The sequence below is a fragment of the Camelus dromedarius genome, chromosome 9 (genome assembly GCF_036321535.1).
Source record: "Camelus dromedarius isolate mCamDro1 chromosome 9, mCamDro1.pat, whole genome shotgun sequence".
NCBI classification, from domain to species: domain Eukaryota; kingdom Metazoa; phylum Chordata; class Mammalia; order Artiodactyla; family Camelidae; genus Camelus; species Camelus dromedarius.
Genome location: NC_087444.1, coordinates 71596024 through 71619943, shown reverse-complemented (window position 1 = coordinate 71619943; position 23920 = coordinate 71596024). Strand labels below are relative to the sequence as shown.

Genomic DNA, 23920 nt, shown 5'->3' with positions numbered 1-23920 from the left:
TCTGACTATGAGCAAAATGAGCTCAGACATTCTCTGAGCCTCAGTTTCTTCATCTCTAACATGGGGGTGGTGATGAAGAAAATAATTAAAACTACCTCCCTCCGAGGGTTGTGGTGAGATACATAGGTGGTAACTCTCCAAATCACCCTTGGCATGTTGCATACAATAAACGTTTGCTATTAGAGTTTGGGAAACGTCAGTTTATTTTATTACCAACACTTTTTTATTCCTGCCATTAATTTCTCCAGAGGCCTGGAGTGCTGGTGACCTGGTGATGACTGAGAAAGGCTTGGCCCTGCCCTCATAGGAGTCCCAGTCCAGCAGGTCACAGAGTTTTCATTTATGAGGGAGTGCCCTTAGCACCAGGTCCCCGAGGATCATGAGTTATTAAGACTGAGGACGCAGGGAAAGGCATTCTAGGGAGTGGCAACAGCATGCAAGGAGCCACGGCAAACGGAGAGGGGGACAGCTGTGCCCTGATGGTTGACCAGATTATTGTGTCCATTTCTCTGTGCCCAACGCACCTCAGTCCTGCTGTAGTGAGAAGTAAGTGTGTAGATCTGGTTCATCTCCCTCCTTCCCAGCCCCTCCGTCTTATATAAAGTTATTTTCTTGATTCTGAGTTCTTCTGGGGAAAGTCCTACCTCTGATCTAACCCCAGTTTCTCATGTTGCAGATTCTCCCTTTTTGCTGTATATCCATCAAACTTGGGACGTCCCAGCAGAAGAGGTGCCTGGGATGGCGCGGGGTCGGGGCCAGGCGCTTCCACTGCCCCTCTCCGGGGGCCGCCGTTCGGGGCCGGTGAGTCAGCCCCCGGCGGCTCCCGCGTCATCCCGGCCGTTCAGCTCCGCTATTTCGGGCTCCGGGCGCTATAAATAGAGGCTCGCCGAGCGGAGCCGCCCCCCCTCTGCTGGGGCCCCCCCTGCGTCCCCGGCCCCGCCGCGATCGCCGGGCCGCGCGTCACCGCGGCTAAGTTTAGAGGCGGGTGGGGACGCCGGCCGGGTCACTGCGCCCCTCGGCCGCACCCCTACTTCCAGAATCTTCGGTCTGGCGGCAATCTGGCCCCCACCCGAAATTCCTCGGGCGTAATTAGGGGTGGGGTTCCCCATATTCTCCATCCCCACCCCAATTCTTTGGAGGCGCAGAGGAATCTCGAAGTTGTGATTAGGTGAAGGTTTGGGAGTGGAGCAGGGTCCGGACTCCGGTGAACTTCGGTTGCGGCTGGAATTTGAATTTGGAGCGTTTGGAAGATGGACGAGGAATCAGAGTTGAGGACAGCTGTTAGATTCGAACTGGCTGCTCTAGGAGCTAGGAAGATTCGAATCCGGGATCTGAAAATTCAGTTTTGGAATTGAGTGTAGGAATCAAACTTGGAGATAATAATGTAGAATCGAGGGCAACTTCCTCAGGCTCAGAGTTACACGAACGCACTCAGCGGGGCCTTTGCCGCACTTCGGCGACAGAGAAACGGGTTGGGAGAAGCAAAGGGCCCGCCTTCTTGGGGCGTCTTGCCTTGGGGATGGCTCTGGCAGAGCAGTTCCCGGCGCCCCTACACCCCAAATCCTCTTGTGGGGCGCCGTCGCCCCCTAGCGGAAAAAAACACGAGTTGCAGGTTTGGTTGGTTATTCCCATTCCTCAAGCCAGCCTGGGCTGGCTTCCTTCTAGAAACACCGTCTGCCCTTGGATTCAGAGACACATCTTCATGGTTCTTCTCTCTGTATCTGGGGATTCGGTTCATTCATATGTCAAATGAGCTATTGACACCTAAGGGAAGGGTTATTGTGAGGACTTAGCTCATGGTAAGTGCTCAATTTATTTTGATGGTTATCAAGTTGATGGTGTAACATTTCTATTATTTCTAGAGCCCCTCTTCCTGTGACTGTGTGGCTCCTTCCCCTATATATCATCTTCAGAGCACATATGACTGAAATGCTCTTGTTTCGTTTTTATGTCTGTCGTGGCCCCCCCCCCCCCCTCCCCGCCCCATGAGACCATCAGCTTGCAGGGCAGGGACCTGGTCTGATTTATTGGCATCTGTGTGCACAGTGCCTGCCACAGGTGCTCAACATGTAGTTATTCAAGGAATAAATAAACCATCCATCTCAAGACTGATCTCTGTGGTCTTATTAAATTCTCACAACCTCAGCAGTTACACTGGGAAACTGAGGCACCAAGTGGTGAAGTCCATTGTGGTAGGACTCCACTATTTCTTTTGTTCATTCATATAACACATGGTTCAGTAGTGCCTTCTGGTTTGGGGCAGGATGATGCAGCAGTGATCAAAACAGTTTCAGCCCCTGCTTGCTGAGGACTTGTTCAAGGGCTGTTTTATTTGTATGACAAACTTGAATCCTGCACCTACTGCATGCCAAGTACAGACGTAGGCACTTTGCATAGAACTTATTTCATTCTCCTAACAACCGTTATCCCCATTTTAGAGATGAGCAAACTGACACACATGGAGATACTGAATTGCTGGCATAAGGTCACACTGCTAGTAAGTGATCCTGGGGAAAAATTACACCCAGTGATGAGGCTGCTTATGAAGGAAGGAGAATCAGGGAGATGGGAGACTTTTCATCAGCCACCCAGACGTCGTTGGGGAGACGGAGGACCAGTATCTTCTAACTTTGCCAGAAAAAGAAGTAGGCACCCAGAATTTGAGCTTCCGATTGTGAAGATCAAATAAAAACATTTTCAGATGAACAAGACTCAAAGAGTTCCTATCCAGAATGTTCTCTGAAAGAGTTAGAAGAGAATGTACTCTAGCAAGAAGTAAAAATGAATTCAGAAGGAAGAAAGTTATAAAGAGTAACAGAAAATTGTTATGAGTTGAATTGTGTCCCCACAAAAAATGATATGTTGAGGTCTTAACTCCTGTTTTTCAGAATGTGACTTTATTTGGAAATAAGGTCTTTACAAAGATAAGTTTAAATGAGGCCACTAATCCAGTTTTACTGGCGTCTTTTTGAAATGGGGAAATTTGGACCCAGAGACAGACATGCACAGAGGGAAGACAGACACACAGGGAGAAGCTGGCCATCTATAAGCAAAGGAAGGCCTGAGGCTACCAGAAGCTAGGAGAGAGTTCTGAAACAGATCCTTCCTTAGTGCATTCAGAGGGAGCATCACCCTGCCAACATCTTGATTTTGGACTTGCTTATTCCCCAGAACTGTGAGACAATAAATTTCTGTGGTTTAAGCCACCCAGTTTTTGGTACTTTGTTACAGCAGTCCTGGGAAACTAATACCATGAACCAATTATATAAATAAAAATTAATTAGTGGGGAGGGTATAGCTCAGTGGTAGAGTGCATGCTTAGCATGCATGAGGTCCTGGTTTCAATCCCCAGTACCTCAACTTAAAAAAAATTAGTTAATTAGAAAAAAAAAATCTTTTTACAGTAGGTTTCTAACAAAAGCCAAAGTCAATGGAGAAATAGAGACAGTGTATTCATGGATTCGAAAAAGATGTCAATCTTCTTGTAATTAATCTATCAATTCAAAGCAATTCCAATCTCAATCCCAATAGGAGTTTTCGTGGAAATAGAAAAACAGCTTCTAAAATCCATCTTGAAGAGAAAATGTACAAGAATGGTAAAGACAGATTTGAAACTGAACAGAGGTGGGGGACTTGCCTCATGTGATATCAAAACATATCTAAGTAAAATAATTAAACCGTCTGGAACAGAGGCAAGGAACAGATAAAGAGATGAATGAAACATAATAGAAATGTCAGAAACAGACCTTTCTAGATATGGGAATTTGGCATATGATAAAGGTGGAATATGAAAACTAGGGAAAGGACAGACTTTTAAAGTAAATGGCATCAGGACAATTGGCTACACCCATCATAAATGCCCACCTTAGTACATTTTCAAAAATAAGCCTCATATGGATTAAAGACAGAAGCAAAGTCAAAACTAGGAAAATATTAAAAGGAATGATAGAGTATATTTATGACCTTGGGGTATTACAAGCCTCTTAAACACACCAAAAGCAAAAGTCAGGTTAGAGTAGATTGATAATACAGGTGTGAATAAACACTAAGAACTTCTGCGTGACAAAAATAAATAAACAAATAAAGTTAAAATAGAAATGCAAAAGAGGAGGAAACATTTGAAATATATGTAACTAACCATTAGAATTGGAATCTGTAAAGTACTACAAATTAATAGTAATAAAAAGGCGTACAACCCCATTTTAAAAATGGGCATTCAAAAATAGTCTAATAAACCGCTAGGATTTGAAAAAAGTGGGCAAAGGATATGAGCAAGCAACTCACGGAAAACAAAATATTTAAGACCAATAAACTCACAAAAATGATGTTCTCTCTTCTTAGTAATCAGAGAATTGCAAGTTAGAACAGTGTGATACTATCCTTTCAGGAAATGACTAATACTAACTCATCAGCCAGGACTCTACTCAGATGTCCCTTTCTCTAGGAAGTTTTTCCTGACCCTCGGGGTGGCTTAGGTGTCCCCTACCCCACTCACCCCCTGGCCCTTTGGGGTCTCCTGTCCCCGCCCTGCCCACTCTGGGTCGTCACTGTTTGGGAACGGGTCTGTCTCTCCCAATGCGCTGTGAGCTCCGGGAGGGCGGAGGGGGGCTATCGTTATCACTCGTCACCGCTGTGTCACCAGCACTGCCTCGCACAGAGCTGGGAACAGAGGAGGCTTTGGGGGAATATGGAATAAGTGAATTGGGGAGTGAGTGGGGAAACTGAGACCAAGCCAATGGCAGAGCTGGGATTCAAACCCAAGTCTGTACTGAGAGAAGGGACCTAGTTTGATCTCCTGCCATCTCTTCTCCACTAGCCTAGAGCCCGGGCACACAAGAGGGAGGTATTTGAAATGTAACTGCTTGGCAACAGAGTCACTCAGGCCCAGAAACGCATAGCTCTTTCCAAACCAAAACTCCGCCGTCCTCCACAACCATTGACAGCTGCGCGGAGACCGCCCCTCTCCACGCCCTACCCCTTAGGGGAACGATGGGAACGGGCTGGAGGGCTAGAGAGGCCGGAAGTGATGCGAGCCTGCGGCCGCGCTAGCCACACCGGCGGTGGAACGCCTCGATCTCCCTCCGGTCTTTTTCTCCTGACTCGGGGGCGAGGAGGTGAGTCCGCCGGACGCTGACATCTCCGGGCTGGGTCAAGAGGGGCGGGGGGCTGTGACTGCTGTGGGGATTGGCAGCCGTAGAAGTCAATCAGTCGTTGCAGTCTCCGAGAGATGGAGCGAGGGGAGGGCATCTAGGTAGGAGCCCTGGCGGCGGGGCGGACGGAGGGTCGGGTCCAGTGGCCGGGCCTGGCGGACGGAAGACGGAGAACAGTAAGGGCGGTGCGAATAGAACGTAGGGGCCCTGAGGGGCGGGAGAATGGAAAGTGTGGACCGGTAAGGGGCGGGGCGAACCAGAGGTGGAGGCTCGATGGGGCGGGGCTTTCTAGAACCTGGGGCTCTGGGTGTTTGGAGCTGGACGCTATGGAGCCCTGGAATTTTGGGGCGGGGGGAACGGCTTTGACTGGGGGTTCATGCTGGGGTGATGGAAATGCCGATGTTTCACTGGCTTCCGTCTCCACGTCTTCATTTTCAGGCCCGTAAAGGACTTTGCGATGGACGAAGAGGGAGTGCAGAAGCCCGCTGGCCCTCCCACAAGAAAGAAATTCCTCATACCCCTGGACGAGGATGCGGGCCCTCCTCCTGGGGTAGGACTAGGAGGTTGGGGGACCGCTGGGAGGCTTGTGGGGGTTGTTGGGAGGAAAGGCGACATGAAGGGGCCTGTGGGACCACAGCGTGGGTTAGGAAATGTTGCGGCCTGGGTTACCCTGAGAAAACAGTCCTTTGCCTTCTGCAAGTCTCAGTTTTTGTATCTGTAAAATGTCGTGGTTAGGAGGGCTATGGCAGAGGCCGGAAACTGGCAGTCAGGGAGTAGCTGATATGTTTTATGTGGCCAGCACCCTGGTTCTGCAAGGCATGAATTTATTGCTGATGTTAATGAATTGGAAGGTCTTGCAGTTGAAAAAAGTCTGCACTCTTGACATCTATGGATAAATCAAAGGATCTGGCAACAGTGAGGTCTTTTTCCCACAGAAACACAACTGGCTGTTGCTGAGTACTGACTGCCACTTGTGTGCTGTGAAGAAAAAAGAAAGTAGGCTAAGGATGGGGGAGAAGAGCTACCTTAGATAGGACAGTTAAGGGAAGGCTTCTCAGAGGAGATGATATCTTTGCAGAGATGTGAAAGAGGTGAAGGAGTGAGCTATGTGACATCTGGGGGGAGAGGGAACAGCCAGTGCAAAGGCCCTGAGGTCAGAGAGAACCTGGTAAGTTTTAGATCGGCGAGAAGGCCAGTGGGGCTGGAGTAGAGAAAGCCAGGGGGGAGGGGTAGGAGGTGAGGTCCTTGAGGCAAGGAGGCAGGGACAGATATTTCAGTCTCAAAGGCTAGGGTGACAGCTTTGGCTTTTACTCTGAGGCAGGAGCCACCTACAGGCTCTGATCAGAGGAGGGACATGATACGACTCAGTGTAGGGAACAGACTGTGGAGGGTAAAGGCAGAGGCAGGGAATTGGTGAGGAGGTGACTGCAGCGGTCCAAAGGAAAGAAGATGGTAGTTGGGACCTGGGTAGAGGCTGAGGAGGCAGAAGTAGCTAGAGTCAGATTTTGTGTGCCCTCTTACATCTCTCCCCACAGGCCAAACCCTTATTCAAATCCACACGGAGCCTGCCCACCACGGAGATCGCACCCCAGCCGGCCCCTCAGACTTATGCTGAGTATGCCATCTCAGGACCTCCAGGAGGGGCTGGAGCCACACACACCATGGGGCCAGAACCCCTGGCAGGAGAGACCCCCAACAACCCAGCTCCCAAACCAGGAGCAAAATCCAACAGCATCATTGTGAGCCCCCGGCAGGTGAGGAGGGGGATGAAGAAGTGGGGCTTTGGGGTTTCTGGTGGGAAACGCAGTTGTAGGGATGGCATCCTGGTGGGCAGTGGAAGGGAGGTCTGAGTTCTAGACACTGTGGTCTCAGCAGTGCCATCTCTCCATTCATCCATTCAACTGCCATGTGTGGGTTTAGGATGCCTCAGGTCTTAGTCTGTTTTTGCTGCTGTAACAAAAATACCGTAGACTGGGACTTAAACAACAAACACTCATTTCTTACAGTTCTGCAGACTGGGAAGTCCAAGATTCGGTTTCTAGTAAGGACCTTACCTGCTTCCTGGTTCACAGCCATCTTCTCACTGTGTCTTCACAGCGTGGGAAGGGGTGACGGAACTCTCTGGGGTCTCCTTTAAAAGAACGCTAATCCCATTTATGAGGCCTCTACCTTCATGACCTAATCACCTCCCCTCACCTCCTATTATCATCACACTGGGGGTTAGAATTTTAACCTATGAATTTGGGGGCGACATAATTCAGTTCATAACACCCCAACTCTTCTGGTTGTGGGGGGGTGTGGTTGTTCATTGCAGCTACATTTTCTGTCCCCAGGTTTGTCCATTTATTCAAAAACTGTTGAACATGGGCCCAAGTTTGAATCCTGCTCTGCCACACAGTGCTGTGTGATCTTGGGCAAGTGACTTAACCCATCTGTGCCTTTAAAAATTTTAGGGGGTTCAGGGGAGAGTATAGCTCAGTGGTAGAGTGCATGCTTAGCATACATGCAGTGCTGGGTTCAATCCCTAGTACCTCCATTAAATCAATCAATCAATCAATCTTAATTACGCCCCCCCCAAAAAAAACCCAAAGAAACAAACAAAAAATTTAAAATAAATAAATAAATAAAATACATAAAATGGGGGTTCACCCACATATAATTCACATATGTGGTCAGAAGTTACCTGATGCTGTTCTAGGCTCTGGGGATAGCAGATAAAGTCTCAGCCATGGATGGAGCTGGCATTCTGGAAGGGGGAGAGCATGGTCTACAAAGGTAATAGGACCCAAGAACATGAAAAGATGCTCAGTATCCTTTTGCCATCAGGGAAATGCAAATCCAAACCACAGTGAGATACCACTTCACGCCCACTAGGATGGCTTGAATCAAAAGGACAGACACAGATAAAGAAACAACAATTAAAAAAAAAAAAGGACAGACAGTAACAAGGGTTGGGAGGACGTGGAAGAATTGGAACCCTCACAGACTGCTGGTGGGAAGGTAAAATGGTGCAGCCACTTTGGAAAACAGTCTGGCAGTGTCTCAAATGTTTAGATATAGAGTTACCTGATGACCCAGCGATTCCACCTTTAGGTATACATACAAGAAGAATGAAAATCTGGTCAGCGCACTGCAACGAGGGCCAACTGTACTATGCCATCTGCAAAGTTTAATATCGAGGGGGTCCTGGAACCAGTCCCCTGTGGATTCTGAGGGATGACTATACGTCCACGCAGAATCTAGGACACAGATGCCCACAGCAGCGTTACTCACCATAGCCAAAAATTGGAAACAACCCAAATGTTTGGCACCTGATGGCTTTTTTCCACTTAGCACAATGCTTTCGAGGTTCATCCACGTATCACATGCATTCCTTTTTGTTGCTGCATAGTATTCCGTGGTACAGACATGGCACTGTTTGTTCATTCATCCATTCATGGACATTTGGGTTTATACTTTTTGGTTAGTGAGAGAAGGCTGCTGTGAACATTTGTGTCCAGGTTTTTGTGTGAACGTAGGTTTCCACTTCCCTTGGGTATTTATCCAGGAGTAGATTTGCTGGGTCATATGGTAACTCTGTGTTTAACTTTTGCAGGCACTCTCAAACTGTCTTCTAAAAGGCTGCATCCTTTTACAGTCCCACCAGCAGTGTATGAAGGTTCCATTTTCGCCCTCTCTTTACCACTTGTCATTGTCTTTGATTTTGGCCATTCTAGTGGGTGTGAAATGGACAAAATAATCCTTGAAGATTGAAATTGGGTCCTGCCCCTCCCTCCGTTGCCCAAAGCCCTTCCCTGGCTCCTGGTGCCTCAGGTCCAAATGGCCCAGAGCCTGCAGAGCCTGGGACCCGTGCAGACCCTTCCTGCCCCAGCTGCCCTGACCACCCCACACCCCACCACGAGAGCAGATCCCACAGCCTTCAAGCTGAATTCTACTTCACTTGGTCATTACACCTTCATCCCTAAGATGCTTTTGTTTAATGGCTGTTTTCCCCCCAGAAGAGCAGGGATCTTTGTCCTCTTAGTCATGGCTATATTCCCAGCACTTAGACACACTTAGACACACTCAAATTCTTGAATAGATTAGAGTTTGACTTGCTTAAAGAATTTTGGTGTTGGGAAGTGGGGGAGATATACCTCAGTGGTAGAACACGTGCTTAGCATACATGAGGTCCTGGGTTCAATCCCCAGTACCTCCATTAAATAAATAAATAAATAAATAAATAAATAAATAAATAAATAAATAAATAAGCCGGCCTAATTAGCTCCCCACCCCAATTTAAAAAAAAATTAAAAAGAAAAGAATTTTGGTCTTGGACTATCAGGGTAGAGCCTGAGAGGAGCCTACTAAGCAGATACCAGGCTGTGGGTGGGCGTCTGACATGGAGGGTCACAGGCCACAGTGAGAAGCTTTCCTCTAAGGGCACTGGGGAGTCACAGCAGGGTTTAGAGCAGGGGAGGGTCATGTTTGTGCTTTAGGAAGAGCCCTCTGGCTACTGTTTGGAGGGTGGCTGGGATGGGACACCACCAGGGCAGGCGACCAGGAGGAGGTGGGGTGGGGGCCGTGGCAGTGAAGAGGGAAGCATTCATGGGCAATGCTTAGAAGGGAGGTGTCCCACCTGGGGGAGGAGGGGGAGAGGGAAGTGTCTAGGACAAGGCCTGGATCTCGGATGATGGGGTGGTCCCTGAGTTGGGGCCCAGAGCAGAAGCAGGTGTAGGGGTCAGTGCTGAGTGCAGTGAGGTAGACACCCAGGGACAGGTGTCCAGGGGACCACAGGACACACAGATGGGGGCTGGGGGAGAGGGCTGAGCTGGAGGGACACCCAGGGACCCTTTAGTTAGGGCTTGAGGATTGGTGGGGTGACTAGGTCAGCACCAAGAACATTCCAGGCTGAGGAGGAGGAGGAGTCTGGGCAGAGGGAGGAGAGCGCAGCGGGAGAAGCCCCAGGTGCAAAGCAGGAGGAGGGCGGGGAGGTGCTGAGAAGAGGTGGGGGAGAGGGGCTGGGGTGGCAGTGGTCCCAGGGTCACCATGCTAATGGGTTGGTCCTTCCTCCCTCTCCAGAGGGGCAACCCTGTGCTGAGGTTTGTGCGCAACGTGCCCTGGGAATTTGGTGATGTGCTGCCCGACTACGTGCTGGGCCAGAGCACCTGTGCCCTCTTCCTCAGGTGAGCTCTGGGGGCTCAAGATGGCCTGGGAGGGGTGTGTTCCGGTGTCCTGGACCATTGGATGGGAGGCCTCTGGGCATGGCCCTGCCAGCTTTGGGCCTCAGTCTGGCCCTGAGTGAGAGGAAGAGATCTTGGCCTGGAGGTGCCTGGAGCTGGGGCCTGTGCCTCAGGGTCTGAGGGAGGAGGGGGCCTCATGTCCCAGACTGGAGCCAGGATGTCTCTAACCTTCACCACAGTTAAACAAGTGTCCCTCATCTGCTGGCAGCCCCTCTCCAGATGGAGTCAGACAGGGGAAGTGAAACTTCTAAGTTACTGTCCTCCCTGCAGGGTGTGAGAGCTGGCAGCTGCTGGGCAGAGATGTCCCTTAGTTCCCGAGGGGGCAAACCCCTGGGTTGCCCCACCCCCTCCCTGCCAGCTCCCTCTGAGGCCAAAGCAGACAGTTCCAGGGATGGGCCCCGCTTCACAAGACCAGCTGTGCAGCTCCCCCCACACCCCCCATACACTTTCTAGAGTCTCCTATTTGCCACCTGCAACCCAAGGATCTTCTCTTCCTCAGTGAAGGATCCAAGGGTCCACCTTCTGGGGAGCCAGAGCCAGGTGGCCCTCGCTGCTGGTCCCTGCTGTGCCCCTTCCTTGAAGGGTGACCTTGGGCAAATCACTTAACCTCTCTGAGCCTCAGACACCAGCAAGACTGTCTGCCTGGGCTCCCAAGCCCTCTACGTCCCACTGAGAGGGAGAAAGGGCTCCTGGGCTCTGGGAGAGACCAAGACCGCCCAACCCCTCCCTCTGCCTGCCCCCACCCAGCCTCCGCTACCACAACCTCCACCCAGACTACATCCACCAGCGGCTGCAGAGCCTGGGGAAGAGCTTCGCCCTGCGGGTCCTGCTCGTCCAGGTGGACGTGGTAAGCAGGGGTCACTCCCCCGCCAGCCTCACCGTCCCCATCTGTGAAATGGGTAGTCTTGGGTCTCTTGGTTGCCAGGTGGAATGTTGAATCCCTTTCAAAGAGAAATGCAAGTTGAAACCTCAATGGGGAATTTCTTACATCTGAGGGGGACAACTGTGTTGGCAGGGGGGTGGGAGGGTAAAATTACCCACCCCCTCCTTCCCCACACCTGCTTCAGTCAGTCCCAGCCCTCTGCCACCTGAAGATTTCTGGGATGTTTCCTCCTCTCTATCCTCACAGCCCGGCCCTGATCCAGGCCCTTTTCTCTCCTGCCTGGATTCCTGCTCCAGCTTATTCTCTCATCTCATGGCCTCCAGCCTCGACCCCTTCCATCCTTACAGCAGCCAGAGGGGTCTTGTAGAGCACACACCTGATGTCTGAACCCCTCCATGGCGCCCCAGTGCCTTCCATGGCCCATGAGCCCCTGCGTGACCCAACTGCTGCCCAGCTCTCCCGTCTCATCTCTAGGCTCCCATGTGATCACCCTTTGATTTCACATCCTCCATCCCATGGCAGTGAATTGTAATTCCTCAAGCCCTCTTTCCCCTCCCTTCCTTTGCACACACTGTTCCCTATGTCTGCAGTTCCCTTTTCTGCTTTCCTTTGCTGTCCTCCCTCCTCATCCTCCTTCAGGTCCCAGTGCAGATGTCGCCTCCTCCAGGAAGCTCTCCCTGATCCCCCAGGCAGGACAGACGCTCCTCTGGCTTCCCCACTTCAGCCACTCTGGGTCATCTCTGTCTGGGCATGGGTCTGTCCCCCTCATCAGACTGAACCCCGGGAAGGCAGAGCCAGGGCTGTCCCCATCACTGCCGGGTCCTGGCACTGCCCTGCATAGGTTGGGCACCAAGTCAGAGATTAGGGAGTGTCAGTTAAGTGAAAGGCTCTTGGCATCCTAAGATGCCCTGTTTTCAAAACTATAATTGCTTGCTTTCTCCCAGATCCCTCATTCTGATTTTCTTTTCTGCCCAGAAAGATCCTCAGCAGGCCCTCAAGGAGCTGGCTAAGATGTGCATCCTGGCCGACTGCACCCTGATCCTTGCCTGGAGGTGAGATGGGCGCATCCCCCCAGGTCAGGCTCTATCCTGAGAGTCATTTGCCCTCCCCCCACCCACCTCCCATGAACTCCCTGTGAGCCTGGGCAGGCACTGCCTCTCTGGACCTCAGTTTCTTTATGTGTAAAATAGGGTCTTCACATCTTTCTTGTAGGGTTGTAGGCACAAAAGCAGGTCATAGAGCCAATTTATAGGACCATACTAGGCACTTAGGAGCTAGACATAAAATCCTGTTGAATAATTAATTCCAAGTCTAGCTTTCTAAAGACCATTAGACTGGTTCTCTGTATGGAAAAAGACAGCCCTTCCTTACCCCGTAATCGAACCTGAATCTTGATAATTACAGACACAAGAAGAAAAACTACAGTGAAAGTGTTAGAAGAAATCTTATAAAGTATATGTATTTATTATGATCTTGTGGCAGGAAAAGTCTTCCAAAGCAAGACCCCAGAAGCCATAAAGGAAAAGATTGGCTGATTTGAGAAAATTTAAAATTTAAAACTGCCATATGGTAAGAGATACTGTAAGCAAAATTAAGAGACGAGTGTCAAACTAAGAAAATCCTTGCTATCTATAACAAAGACGTAAGATGTCTGGCTTATATATGTATATATAAATTACATTTATACCATTCAACTATATTTAAATGTTTATATTCATACGAATATATTTAAAGATATCTATTATACATTTATAAAGAATCTCCTACAATTCAATAAGAAAACAGTAGTCCAATTTTAAAAAGTCTTTTGTGGATTGCCAAAAACACATGAAAAAATTATCAGCCATAATTCAGCTTATCCAGAAAAAGTAAATTTTTAAAAAATGAGATGCCATTTTTCACCCATTAATTTGGTGAATACATCAAGATGGTTAATATGAAATAGGCATGTTTGATTGGCAGGAAACTTGACTGGCTATTAAAACAGAAAATAGAGGGAGGGTATAGCTCAGTGGTAGAGCGCATGCTTAGCATGCACAAAGTCCTAGGTTCAGTCCCCAGTGCCTCCATTAAATAAATTTATAAATAGGTAAACCTAATTATCCCCCCAAAATGATAAATAAATACATAAATATTTAAAAACAAAAACCAAACCAACCAACCAAACAGTAAAAACAGAAGATAGACACGCTCTTCAATGCAGAAATTCCTGCGTGAGGAATGTCTCCTCTTTGATGATCCCCGCCTGTGTGCCCAAATCCACAGTGATACCGGCCTTCCCAGCACCATTGGTGCAATAAGTTGCAGGACCAAAAAGCATGATATTTTAACTTATGTATAAAAGGCAGGAGGGGGAGGGTATAGCTCAAGTGGTAGAGCACATGCCTAGCATAGATGAGGTCTTGGGTTCAATCCCCAGTACCTCCTCTAAAAATAAATAAATAAACCTAATTACCTACCCCTCAAGAAGAAAGTTTAAAAGAATTTAAAAAAAAGGAAGGAAAATGAACCATGTTTGTGAACAGATACAGATGTGAATAAACTGGGGTTACCCCTGAGGGGAGGGGACTTTTATTCTCTGTCCTTCTGTTTTCTTCTGAATATATAATGATTAAAGCTTCTCTTTTTAAAGAATAGGTAACATACTCACGCAGTTCAAAAATCAGAAGTGATTTATATATAATAAAATACAGTATAGTATAATATAATATATACTGTTTTTATATCTCTTTTAAATACTGTATGTATGTATACGGTTTGTATACAAATGGCAATTATTTTGCTGAGAAATCTCTCTTCTGCCCCTCCCACTCCACTCCCTTTACCCTACAGGTAACCATTGTTAGTTTCTTGGTTTCCTTCCAGTGTTTCTATAAATCGCAAACACATGTGAAAACATCTTAATTTTCCTTCTTAGACAAGAGGATAGTGTGTATACTGTTCTGTGCCTTGTGTTGTCGTGTCATTATGAGGAGGTCTGTTCTAGATCAGTACAGAGAGCCGCCTCATTTTTTTTTTTACAGCTGTGTAATATTCTAATGTGTTTGCATTTAGAAAAACTAATCGATTTTTTAAAGAGAAATTTTTAGCTTATAGAAAAGTTGATTGCCAAATACAGAGCTCCTGCATACCCCCCTCCCCCTGCATACAGTTTCTCCAGTTATTTTTATCTTGTATTAGTGTGGTACGTTTGTTACAATTGGTGAACCAATATTATCATTATTTTTAACTAAAGTCCTTACATTAGGGTTCACTCTTTGTGTTGTACATGCTGTGGGTCTTGACAAAGGTATGATGTGTCCATAATTAGTGTATCCTACAGGACAGTTTCATTGCCCTAAAAAGTCCTCTGTGCTCCCCACTATGTATCCCTTTCTTCCTCTAACCCCTGGCAACCTCTGATCTTTTACTGTCTCTGTAGTTTTGCCTTGTCTAGACCTCAATTGTTTTTTTTTGGGGGGGGGTAATTAGGTTTATTTATCATTTTTTTTTCAGAGGAGGTACTGGGGATTGAACCCAGGATCTCGTGCATGCTAAGTATGCACTCTGCCACTTGAGCTATACCCTCCCCTCTGCCTTGTCTAGAATATCATATAGTTGGAATCATGCAGTATATAGCTTAAACAGAAAAATCTGCCGTTCTTGTGTGTAGGGAAAACCCAGTTTCTTATCCTGTGATAAGATATCCTTTACTCCTCACACAAAACCCTTCACCTCTGTGTGGAGGTTTTTTCCCACAGCAAGCAGTTCTCTGCCAGCTGGGTGTCCTGCTCAATTCTGACACTGTCTTCCCGGAGATAGCGTCAGATCCCACCGCACACGGCACTTCCCCACCGCGCACACACACTCAGACGCCAGGCGCAAGCCCCAGTAATCCCTGTGCTTCTGACCAGCTGGCCACAGGTCAGAGCTTCCAATGACCGCTTCCTCAGGTTTGATTTTGTGCTAGAGTGGTTCACAGAATTTGGAAACATTTACTTCTGTTTACCAGCTTATTAAAAGGTATGATAAAGGTTGGAGATGAACAGCCAGGTGAAGAGATACAGGGCGAGGTCTGGGAGGGTCCCGAGCGCAGGAGCTCCTGTGGAGTTGGGCTGCATTACCCTCCCGGTGTGGATGTGTTCATCAGCCTGGAAGCTTCCCAAAACCCGCAGTCATGTTGGGATTTTACAGCGGCGTCTCACGTAGGCATGATCAATTATTAACTCTTACTTCCAGCCCCCTCTCTCCTCTGGAGGATGGGGGGCTGGGGCTGAAAATTTCAAGCTTCTAATCATGGCTTGGACTTTCTGGCTATCAGCCCCCACCCAGGAGCCATCCAGGGACACCTCAGTGGAACAAAAATGCTCCTAGTACTCTTACCATGTAGGAAATTACAAGGGTTTGGGAGCTCTGTGCTGGGAACCAGTGTATACTTTCTATTGTCTCATGGTAGCCTTTTCAGATTGGCTTCTTTCACTTAGCAATGTGCTTTTAAGGTTTCTCCATGCCTTTTCATGTGTTGGTGGTTCATTTGCTATCATCGAATACTGTCCCGCTGTCTGGATCCACGCTCATTTCCAGCTGTCTAGTATTCTGCCATATACTTAGATAGATGGACCAGGCCAGGAGCCCCCTGTTGGAGGACACTTCGGTAGGTCCCAGGCTTTTGCTGTTACCAGCAACACTCCCGCCACTGCCCTGAACCCCAGGAATGAGTTTTTAGGCCAAAGGGTAAATGTATCTGTAATTCTGTGCCCTCCCTACGGCTGTGTTACCTCTATGCTACTTGACTTTTTGGAAAAATGTATTTATGTATTGGCTGTATGTTAAAACAAAAGCAGGTATAAAAATTGCTCTCTTTTTACTGTGGGAGGCAGCACAATTTAGTATTAAGAGCCCAACTGGGTCAGGCAGACCCATGGAGGGAGCTGTCTTCCCTCCTTGGCAGCTGTGTGATCTTGGGCAGGTGACTCAACGCTGCTGGTCTCGTTTCCCCCTGTGTGTAATGGTTTGAAAAAATAAGTAATCTCTTCTCAGCCTTTTGGCTAAGATCAGGTGTAGTATCTTCTTACCAGTTTACTATCTGATACATCCTCTATCCGAGGACAATACAGTAAATGGCTTTTGGGAGCAGGGAGTTGGAATAGGAGCTTGTTCCGTCCACTCCACGCATTGACCTGGTACTGCAGTACTTCCAGGAACGGAGCACCCCTCCAGGGGGAAAAAAAGAAGTTTGCAAGATAGATTCAGTAGACGGTGTTTTCTCTGGTAACTTACCAGTCCTGGGAGCTTCCCTGGCCCTTAGCCAGAAAAGATGCGTCAAGATGCACCAGCCACTTCACGCTCTTAATGGCTAGGTGTAAAGTTGGGCGCAGAGTGTTTTCCAACTGCAGTTCCCTGGAAGGCTCTGTCACCCCAATTTTGTCACCTGTATGTCACTTTGTATCTTTTTTCTGCTGTCTTGCTCGCTATGGTAAAAGCCAGTGTGCTGCTTTTCTTCCTTATCCCTTTAAAACTCTGGGTGTCTGTTTTTTTCCCCCATCGTTGCCTCTAATTTTCCCAGAACTGTAAATCTTAACCATATGCTAAGAGTTTCTCCTCTTAGACACACACACACACACACACACACACACACACAAAGAAAGAAAGAAAGAAAAGAAAAGAAAAAAAAGAAGAAAAGGAAAAGAAAAGAATTGCCTTATAGGATCTCTCAAGGGAGCCCAGAAGCTTCCGAACATAAAGGGCTTTGGACAGAGAGCAGCTAGGCCCCCACACGGGAAATACTTCCCATGTGTTTATATCCAAACTATGGAATATTTTGGAGCCCTTAAGTAAATGGGGTCGAGCTCCGTCTGCGAATGTGGAAGGAGGTCCTGATTGTACTGTAGGAAGCAAAAGTGAAAGCAAACGGTGTGACCGGATATAGCGTGCTAACTTGGTGTCCTGAACAAAACGATTAATAATAGTAACAATAATAATCCCTGCTGCAGTGAGAGGAAAGCGGCAAAACCCAGGGAAGAACACCGAATTTTAAAAATAAAAATTCTTATTTGTTTCTTATTTCTTATTCTTATTCTTGAATGTTCTTTTCAAGAATGTAAACCATTGTTTGGTGGGGGAGGGTGCAGTTCAGTGGTAGAGCGTGTGCTTGGCATGCACAAGATCCTAGGTTCAATCCCCAGTTCCTCCATTAATAAATAAAAAAATAAACCTAATTATCTCCCCTCCACACACACAAAAACCAAAATAAAGCAATGTTTAATCAACAAACATTGCTCACTAGCTAACCTTTGAAGGCTAAGAGAATGCCTCAGGAAAAACACATTTACTTTCACTCAACTCAATATTCTCAAGTTCCGAAGAGAAAAAAGGCCAGCTTTTTCCTGGTGCAAATAAACTTGGGCTCCTTTACTCTGCACACAGACAGACCCTTTTAGTGATTTCGTTGTTCCATCTACCTTTGAAACAGTTAATTACATGTCAAAAAACAAAACAAGACAAAACGCTAGTGCCTAATGTGAAAATTAATGGCAATTATTAAGTTTTGTGAGTTGCCATAAGAGATGCAGCAGTCAGTGCCTGGAGCTTTCCTTTTGAAGGCGCTTTCAAAGCTTCATTTTTCTCAGTAGTGAGAGCTGAAAGCTTCATGAGGTTGTCTTCCTGTGGCTGAGAAAATAAAGTGTATTTCTGGGTTTTTTCCCTCTCAAACCCAGTGCAAATGCTCAGTGTGCTGACCTCCCTCCCAGAATAGCTAACATTTCTTTCTTTTTAAAACATTTACTTATTTATTTTTTGTTAATGGAGGTATTTAAAGCATGTACTTTACCACTGAGCTACCGTCTTCCTCAGCTAACATTTTTTAAATAGGCTTCTAAGTGCCAGACATGGTTCTGAGCAGTTAGAGAGAATGGACTTATTTAATTTGTCACTGGCATCCACCCCACTTTATAGATGAGGAAACCACGGCCCAGAGAGATGAAAATCACTGGCCCAGGGCAGCTCAGATGGAAAGGCTCCCAGTGGATCAGGTTCCTAAGCTCTGGCCCTTAGCCAAAGAAGATGAGTAAAGATGCACCTGCCCAGCAAGGGTTATTGAATCAAGGGAACATTTAGGACAGTTTGCAAAAGTTCATTTTTCTGTATATTAGAGTTTGGAATTCTTAGCATCAGCAAATGAAATTAATCTAAAATATGACCCCTCCCCCCCCGGCTGACTGATGTCTCTCACCTCAGCCCCGAGGAGGCCGGGCGGTACCTGGAGACATACAAGGCCTATGAGCAGAAGCCGGCAGACCTCCTGATGGAGAAGCTGGAGCAGGACTTCGTCTCCCGGGTGAGGCCACCTTACCTCCCTGGGCTTCCCCCAAGCTGCTTCTTGGGGGTTTAAGCTGCAGTTCTGATTTCAAGTCACATCGCTCCTCCCCCATCCCACCCTCAGCTTCCAGTCTCCTCTCCCACCTAAATAAGCATAAACCTGACCCTGCCCTCTCCAGCCCAGATCCCTCCTGTGGCTCCCCAGTGCCCTCCCATTTCTGTCGCTTCTCTGTGTGCCCATTCTGTTCCCTCTGCTCAGTCAGCTGCCTGATCCCATCTTTCCCACATCTCAGCTCTGATGCTTCCTTCTCCAGGAAGCCCTCCCAGATCCCCAAGCCAGGTCAGGTGTCCTCGGTGGGCTCCCTCTGTCCCAGCCCTGCCTGTCTGGGTCTTCATATCTGGAACTGATTTGTTTCCTGCACTGGACTGGGAGCCGCTGGAGGGCAGGTCTGGGCCTATCTCAGTCCCTGCTGTGTTCCCAGCAGCACCGAGCCCTCAGTGAATGCTCAGGGAATATCTGCTGAATGAATTGTTGAATCTGGGCTCCAACAAGAGAGTAATGGTGGTATCCACAGCCACCCCTGAGGTGGGTACTATTAGGAACTTGATTTGCCTGAAAATTGAGGCCCAGAGAGGTCAGTTCCCTTGCCCAGGGTCTCCCAGGAAGTAAGCAGTGGGGTCTGGTTTTGAATCCAGGTCCACTCTAGAGCCTACGGTCTGCCTGGGGCAGAAATAACTCAAGATAAATGGCATTAACTTCTTATCACATGATCAGCACCCTCTCAACTAGTTGGGGGTCACTCTGAGATGACCTTTTAATCACCAGAACACAAAAATCAGGGGTGGGGGTATAGCTCAGTGGAAGAGTGCATGTTTGGCGTGCACGAGGTCCTGGGTTCAATCCCCAGTGTCCCCGTTAAGGGGGAAAAAGTCTTTAAATATTAAAGCAAAAATCAAAACACACACAAAAAATGGCATTTATCAACTGCCTCCTGCATGCAGGGCAGTCTGGAGACACAGCAGTGACCCAGGGCCACCCTCAGAGGCTCAATCTTGTTCTCCTTTCTTCTTCCAATACACCTCCACCCCTGCCCCTGCTTCCAGGTGACTGAATGTCTGACCACTGTGAAGTCGGTCAACAAAACAGACAGTCAGACCCTCCTGACTACTTTCGGGGTAAGGAACAATTCCTTTGTCCTGACAGACATTTCTCCCCTCCTGCCTTTTCAAGGAAGCCCCTCCCCCATCCTTCTTGCCTCCCCTGTCCTCCCCCAGGACCTCACTTTTTTCCGGGAATACCTCACACCCTCCATCAGCTGGGGCAGGGTCGAGTTTTGTGTTCACCTCCCCTGACCTCTCACTCCTACCTTCCTCAGTCTCTGGAACAGCTCATAGCTGCATCTCAGGAAGACTTGGCCTTGTGCCCAGGCCTGGGGCCGCAGAAGGTAAGAGCCTTGGGAGTGGGCTTGAGGGGGTGGGGGCAAGAGGGAGCCCCAAATAAATAGGCACTCAGATCCCAAAGTTCTGAGGTTTTGGAAGGCCCACAGTGCCTCTCCTACAGATGGGGAGAACTGATGCCCAGTTCTGGGATAGAAACCAGGTCAGGCTACTTCTCTCCTAGCCTACAGAGTCCTCTTCTGAGAGTCTGGAGAAAAAGAAGCAAAAGCCCACTCTGATGTATCAAACAAATGGCTCATTTAATGACCAATTTCTCTTTTCTTTCTCCCTCCCCTCCAGGCCCGGAGGCTGTTTGATGTCTTACATGAGCCCTTCTTGAAAGTGCCCCGATGACCTCAGCTGCCAAGGAGGCTCTTGGTGTAACAATAAAGCATTTTCCTGGTGCAGGCTCCCGTGGATGTGCTGGTGCAGTCCCTGGGAGGGTCCCTTCTCTGCCCTCGCCTTCTGATGGCCCAGGTGGCCGCCTTCAGCTTGTCTTAGTTGCAGTCGTCAGTCTCCCTGGAGGAGACTAGGCAGGATCCTGCTGTGGCTTCTTCCGCTTCCTTTCCTGTCCCATGGGAGCTGGCTCCCTCGGCTCCGAATTCAGTGGTGGCTCAGGCATCTCCTCCTGGGACACCGTCTCTGGCACCTGGCTTTGCTGGCGCCGCTTCTTCCTCTTCTTGGTGGATGCTGGGTTTGCCTTGGTCTCAGGCTCTCCCGCATCCGACAGCTCAGGCTCCGTCATCTCACCTTGAGGGTTAATCATCTCAGTCCCTGGCTCTGGTGGTTTGTGCCCTCTTTCTTTCTTCTTCCTCTTGGTGGATGCTAGAGCTGCCTGAGGCTCAGTGGCACCTGGCAGCTCAGGCTTCATCACCTCTTCTTGGGGCTGCACCTCTGGCCCTGGCTCCACCATCGCATTCTGCCGTTTTTCTTTCTTTCTCTTTTTGGTGGATGCTAGGGCTGCCTCAGCCTGAGGCTCCACTTCCTGTGGCAGTTCAGACTCCATCACTTCCCCTGGGAGCTCCAAGGGTTTCATCTCTGGCTCTGTAGCCTCAGTCCCTGGCTCCCTCATCACTCTGGACCCCTTTTCTTTTTTCTGCTTCTTCGAAGATGGCGGTGGGATGGCTTCCTCCTGTGGCTCCAACTTCACCTGCAGCTGAGACTCAACTATCGTCCCATCCACTGACTCCATCCCTTCTGTCCCCTTCTGCCTCTTCCTCTTTTTGGTGGGGGACAGGACTGTCTCTTCCTGAGGCTCAGTTTTAACCATACATTCCAGCTCCACTGTCTTTTCTTCTGTCTTCAGCATCCCCATTTCTGGCTTGACCATTTCTACCTCTTTGGGCTTCTTTTTCCTCTTCTTGGTGGTGGATGGGAGCAGCACTCCCTGGGGCTCCGAAGTCTCAGCAGCGGGCTCTGTTGCCACCAGCTCTGTCACCTCCAATTCTTCCAGCTGCTGCTTTTTTTTCTTCTTCCCTACATCCATCTCTGGGGATCCCAAAGCTGTGTCCACCTCCAGGGCTCCATGCTCATTCGCTGCCTCCTGAGGAACTGAGGCCTCTGGCATATGCTTCTTTTTTTTTCTCTTCCCCAAGGCCGGTGACTTCAGTGCTGAGACTGACCCAGGCCCTGTGACTGGTGTGCTGCCTCCAAAGGCACAGAACCGAGGCCTCAGGCCAGGGGGGATTTGTGGTGGGGGACTTGTAGGAATGGGCTGCAGCAGGGTCCCTGTTGGGGCTTCCTGGGGACCCTCAAAGATCCTTAGGCTGCCCTGGGGGGCTGGGGCACAGGTGAGGCCCCCTCCTGCCTCCGCTGAGGGGGCCAGCAGGGTTGCTTCTCCTCCAGCCTGGGGGCCACTCCTGCTGAGGACCCGGTAGCGGTGCCGCTTGCCTGCCAACTTGCCCTTCACTGTCTGGGAGCCAGAGAGAGGCACGAGCCGCCCATTGAGGCTGAGGGGAGAAAGGCGAAGACAGAAGCTTGGTCAGATTCTTTGGGTGGGACGGGGGATAGGAGCTGAGAAGCAGCATTTCTGGGTTCCCCAGGAAAGCCCTGCTAAATTTCCCCCAAATTCAGACCGTACGGTGGGGAGTATTCCCGGAAGGTGGCATGGGACAACTCACCAGTCTGGGGCGAAGTCTACAGGGGCCTGGATAAGCCACAGTTCTGTATCTGGGCCCGTCAATGCCTCCAAAGAGAAACGACTGTGCTCTGAGGCTGGGGGCGTCGCAGTAAAGTTGGGGGGACAAGAAAACCGAGCAGCACCTGCAGAAGGGGAAACCGGGGGGTCTGTTGACACTTAACGGCCGGTCTAATCCTCCAAGGCGCCCATCGGTCCGTTGGCCCCAACTTCTTGACCGCCCCAATCCACTCTCCGCATCTTTCCTCTCTCCGGCCTGTTCCCCAAAGGCGCCTTTGTTTCCGCCGATCCAACCCTCGTTCTCTCCGCCGGTACTCCCCCGAAAGATATCCTCCCTTCATCCGGAATTCCCCCCCAACCCTGCCAGCCCCTGGGGGACACACTCTCCGCAGGTCCTGTCTCCGAGGATGTCCCGTTTTCCGTCTGAACGCCGCAGGGCGCCCCTTTCTCCTCCCGCCAGCTAACTCTCTGCACCCCGTCGACCCACATTGAAGCAACTCACCGCCGGATGGGGTCCCCGCCGTCCCGGGACCCATGCCTCACGTAGACCCAGCAGCCAGAGCCACTCAGGCCCCGCCGCCGACCACGTGGAACTAAAGGGGTGGGGCCTCACCTAGGAGGGTCCATGTGGTGCGGGGGTGCGGGAGCGCGGGAGGGTCGTTCGGAGACCGCTCTCTCTCTGAACAAAAACGGGGGAAATTTCCACTTGTGCAGAGCAGACACCTGAGAAAGATATCTTTTGCAAGAAACTTCTGCTCCAGAAATCAGCTGATTCGCTGTCTGGCTGGAGTTAGAGTCGCACCAGGTCCCTGCAGGTATACCCCGAGTCACTCGGACATGATTTGCTCCAAAGTTGCCTTAAAGGGGCAGCCACATTGATAGGCCCTAACTCTTAAAGAGACAGGAAGATCGATTGGTCTGGAATTCTTAAAGAGACGGGTAAGAGTCTAGGTTGGCAGTCCTGTGCTTTCAGTGTTACAGTCTCTTCTAGGGAGGTCCAGATGTCTCGGAAGTTCAGAACTTGAGCGGGAGAGGTGAGAAAATGGAGGAATGGGGGTAATTCCTCTCGAGGGCTCTAAGTACCAGCCAGGGGCGGGGCTTCTGGACTCCGGGGGAGCGGGAAACATACGGGGAGGAGCCTGTGGATCCCGGGGCGGAGCCTCCGCACTCGAGAGCTGGACCCGCGTGGGGAGGTGCGAACTAAGGGGAGAGGCTGTGGACCAAATGACACGGGTAGTACCCCGAGGATTTAGTCCCATGCGTGAGGGACATTCCTAAAGCTTCAGAGAAAGGGAGAGGGTGTAGAAGTCCCGACCAGCGCCCCTTCCCTGTCCCCGGGCGTGTGTAAACAGCGGCACGTGGACGCAGATTTAGGGGACGCGCTCACGCCCTTTCCCACAGGGACCGCACCGCGTGGGGAGACGGGCGGAGCCGCGGGACGGTGGCTAGACAGGGTGACCCGACTGCATTCCTGACCGGTGTGTCAGCGCTGATTCCCGCCCCCTCGGCCGAGATTTCGGATTCTACTTTAGAACTGGGGTGCCCACCTTTCAGGGAGCCAGCGGCTTTTCTGAGCGGAAGGAGGGTCAGGGAAAGAGGATGCGTTGTCTCCTCCGGGGATTACCATACAGTTCCCGCGCGTGGGCGAGACACCGGGGCGCCGCCCCTGAGGGCTTCGGGACTACAATTCCCAGACGACACGAGGCGGGGAGGAGCCCGACGTTGGTCGCGGAAGCTGCTGGGAATTGTAGTCCCAGCCTCTGACTTTGGGCACTGTTGCTGGGAAATTCTGTAA

The 23920-nt window shown here is 49.7% G+C and overlaps 2 protein-coding genes and 1 non-coding gene across 8 annotated transcripts; 2 read left to right on the top strand and 1 right to left on the bottom strand.

The window, feature by feature from the left end:
• The first annotated feature begins 4985 nt into the window (after positions 1–4985).
• Positions 4986–20398, top strand: ERCC1 (ERCC excision repair 1, endonuclease non-catalytic subunit). Of its 5 annotated transcripts, none has more exons than XM_010987592.3 (10): positions 4986–5114; positions 5589–5700; positions 6686–6904; positions 10212–10315; positions 11120–11219; positions 12231–12307; positions 18471–18570; positions 19656–19727; positions 19928–19996; positions 20289–20398. In XM_010987592.3, the coding sequence occupies exons 2-10, from the start codon at positions 5608–5610 to the stop codon at positions 20340–20342; spliced, it is 888 nt and encodes a 295-aa protein (XP_010985894.1). In that variant the 5' UTR covers positions 4986–5114; positions 5589–5607; the 3' UTR covers positions 20343–20398. The 5 variants fall into 5 exon arrangements, with proteins under 5 accessions (XP_010985894.1, XP_064345495.1, XP_010985890.2 ...); XM_064489425.1 differs by lacking the exon at positions 4986–5114 and adding an exon at positions 5228–5251; XM_010987588.3 differs by lacking the exon at positions 4986–5114 and adding an exon at positions 5303–5326.
• Positions 16263–16451, top strand: LOC116155032 (U2 spliceosomal RNA). Its single transcript, XR_004139064.1, has one exon. It is a non-coding gene; the product is annotated as a U2 spliceosomal RNA (small nuclear RNA).
• Positions 20225–23791, bottom strand: POLR1G (RNA polymerase I subunit G). Of its 2 annotated transcripts, XM_064489424.1 has the most exons (4): positions 23673–23791; positions 22739–22848; positions 22109–22250; positions 20225–21937 (listed from the first exon to the last, which is right to left on the bottom strand). In XM_064489424.1, the coding sequence occupies exons 1-4, from the start codon at positions 23750–23752 to the stop codon at positions 20518–20520; spliced, it is 1752 nt and encodes a 583-aa protein (XP_064345494.1). In that variant the 5' UTR covers positions 23753–23791; the 3' UTR covers positions 20225–20517. The 2 variants fall into 2 exon arrangements, with proteins under 2 accessions (XP_064345494.1, XP_010985887.1); XM_010987585.3 differs by lacking the exon at positions 23673–23791 and having other exon boundaries at positions 22628–22747.
• Positions 23792–23920: the final 129 nt, after the last annotated feature.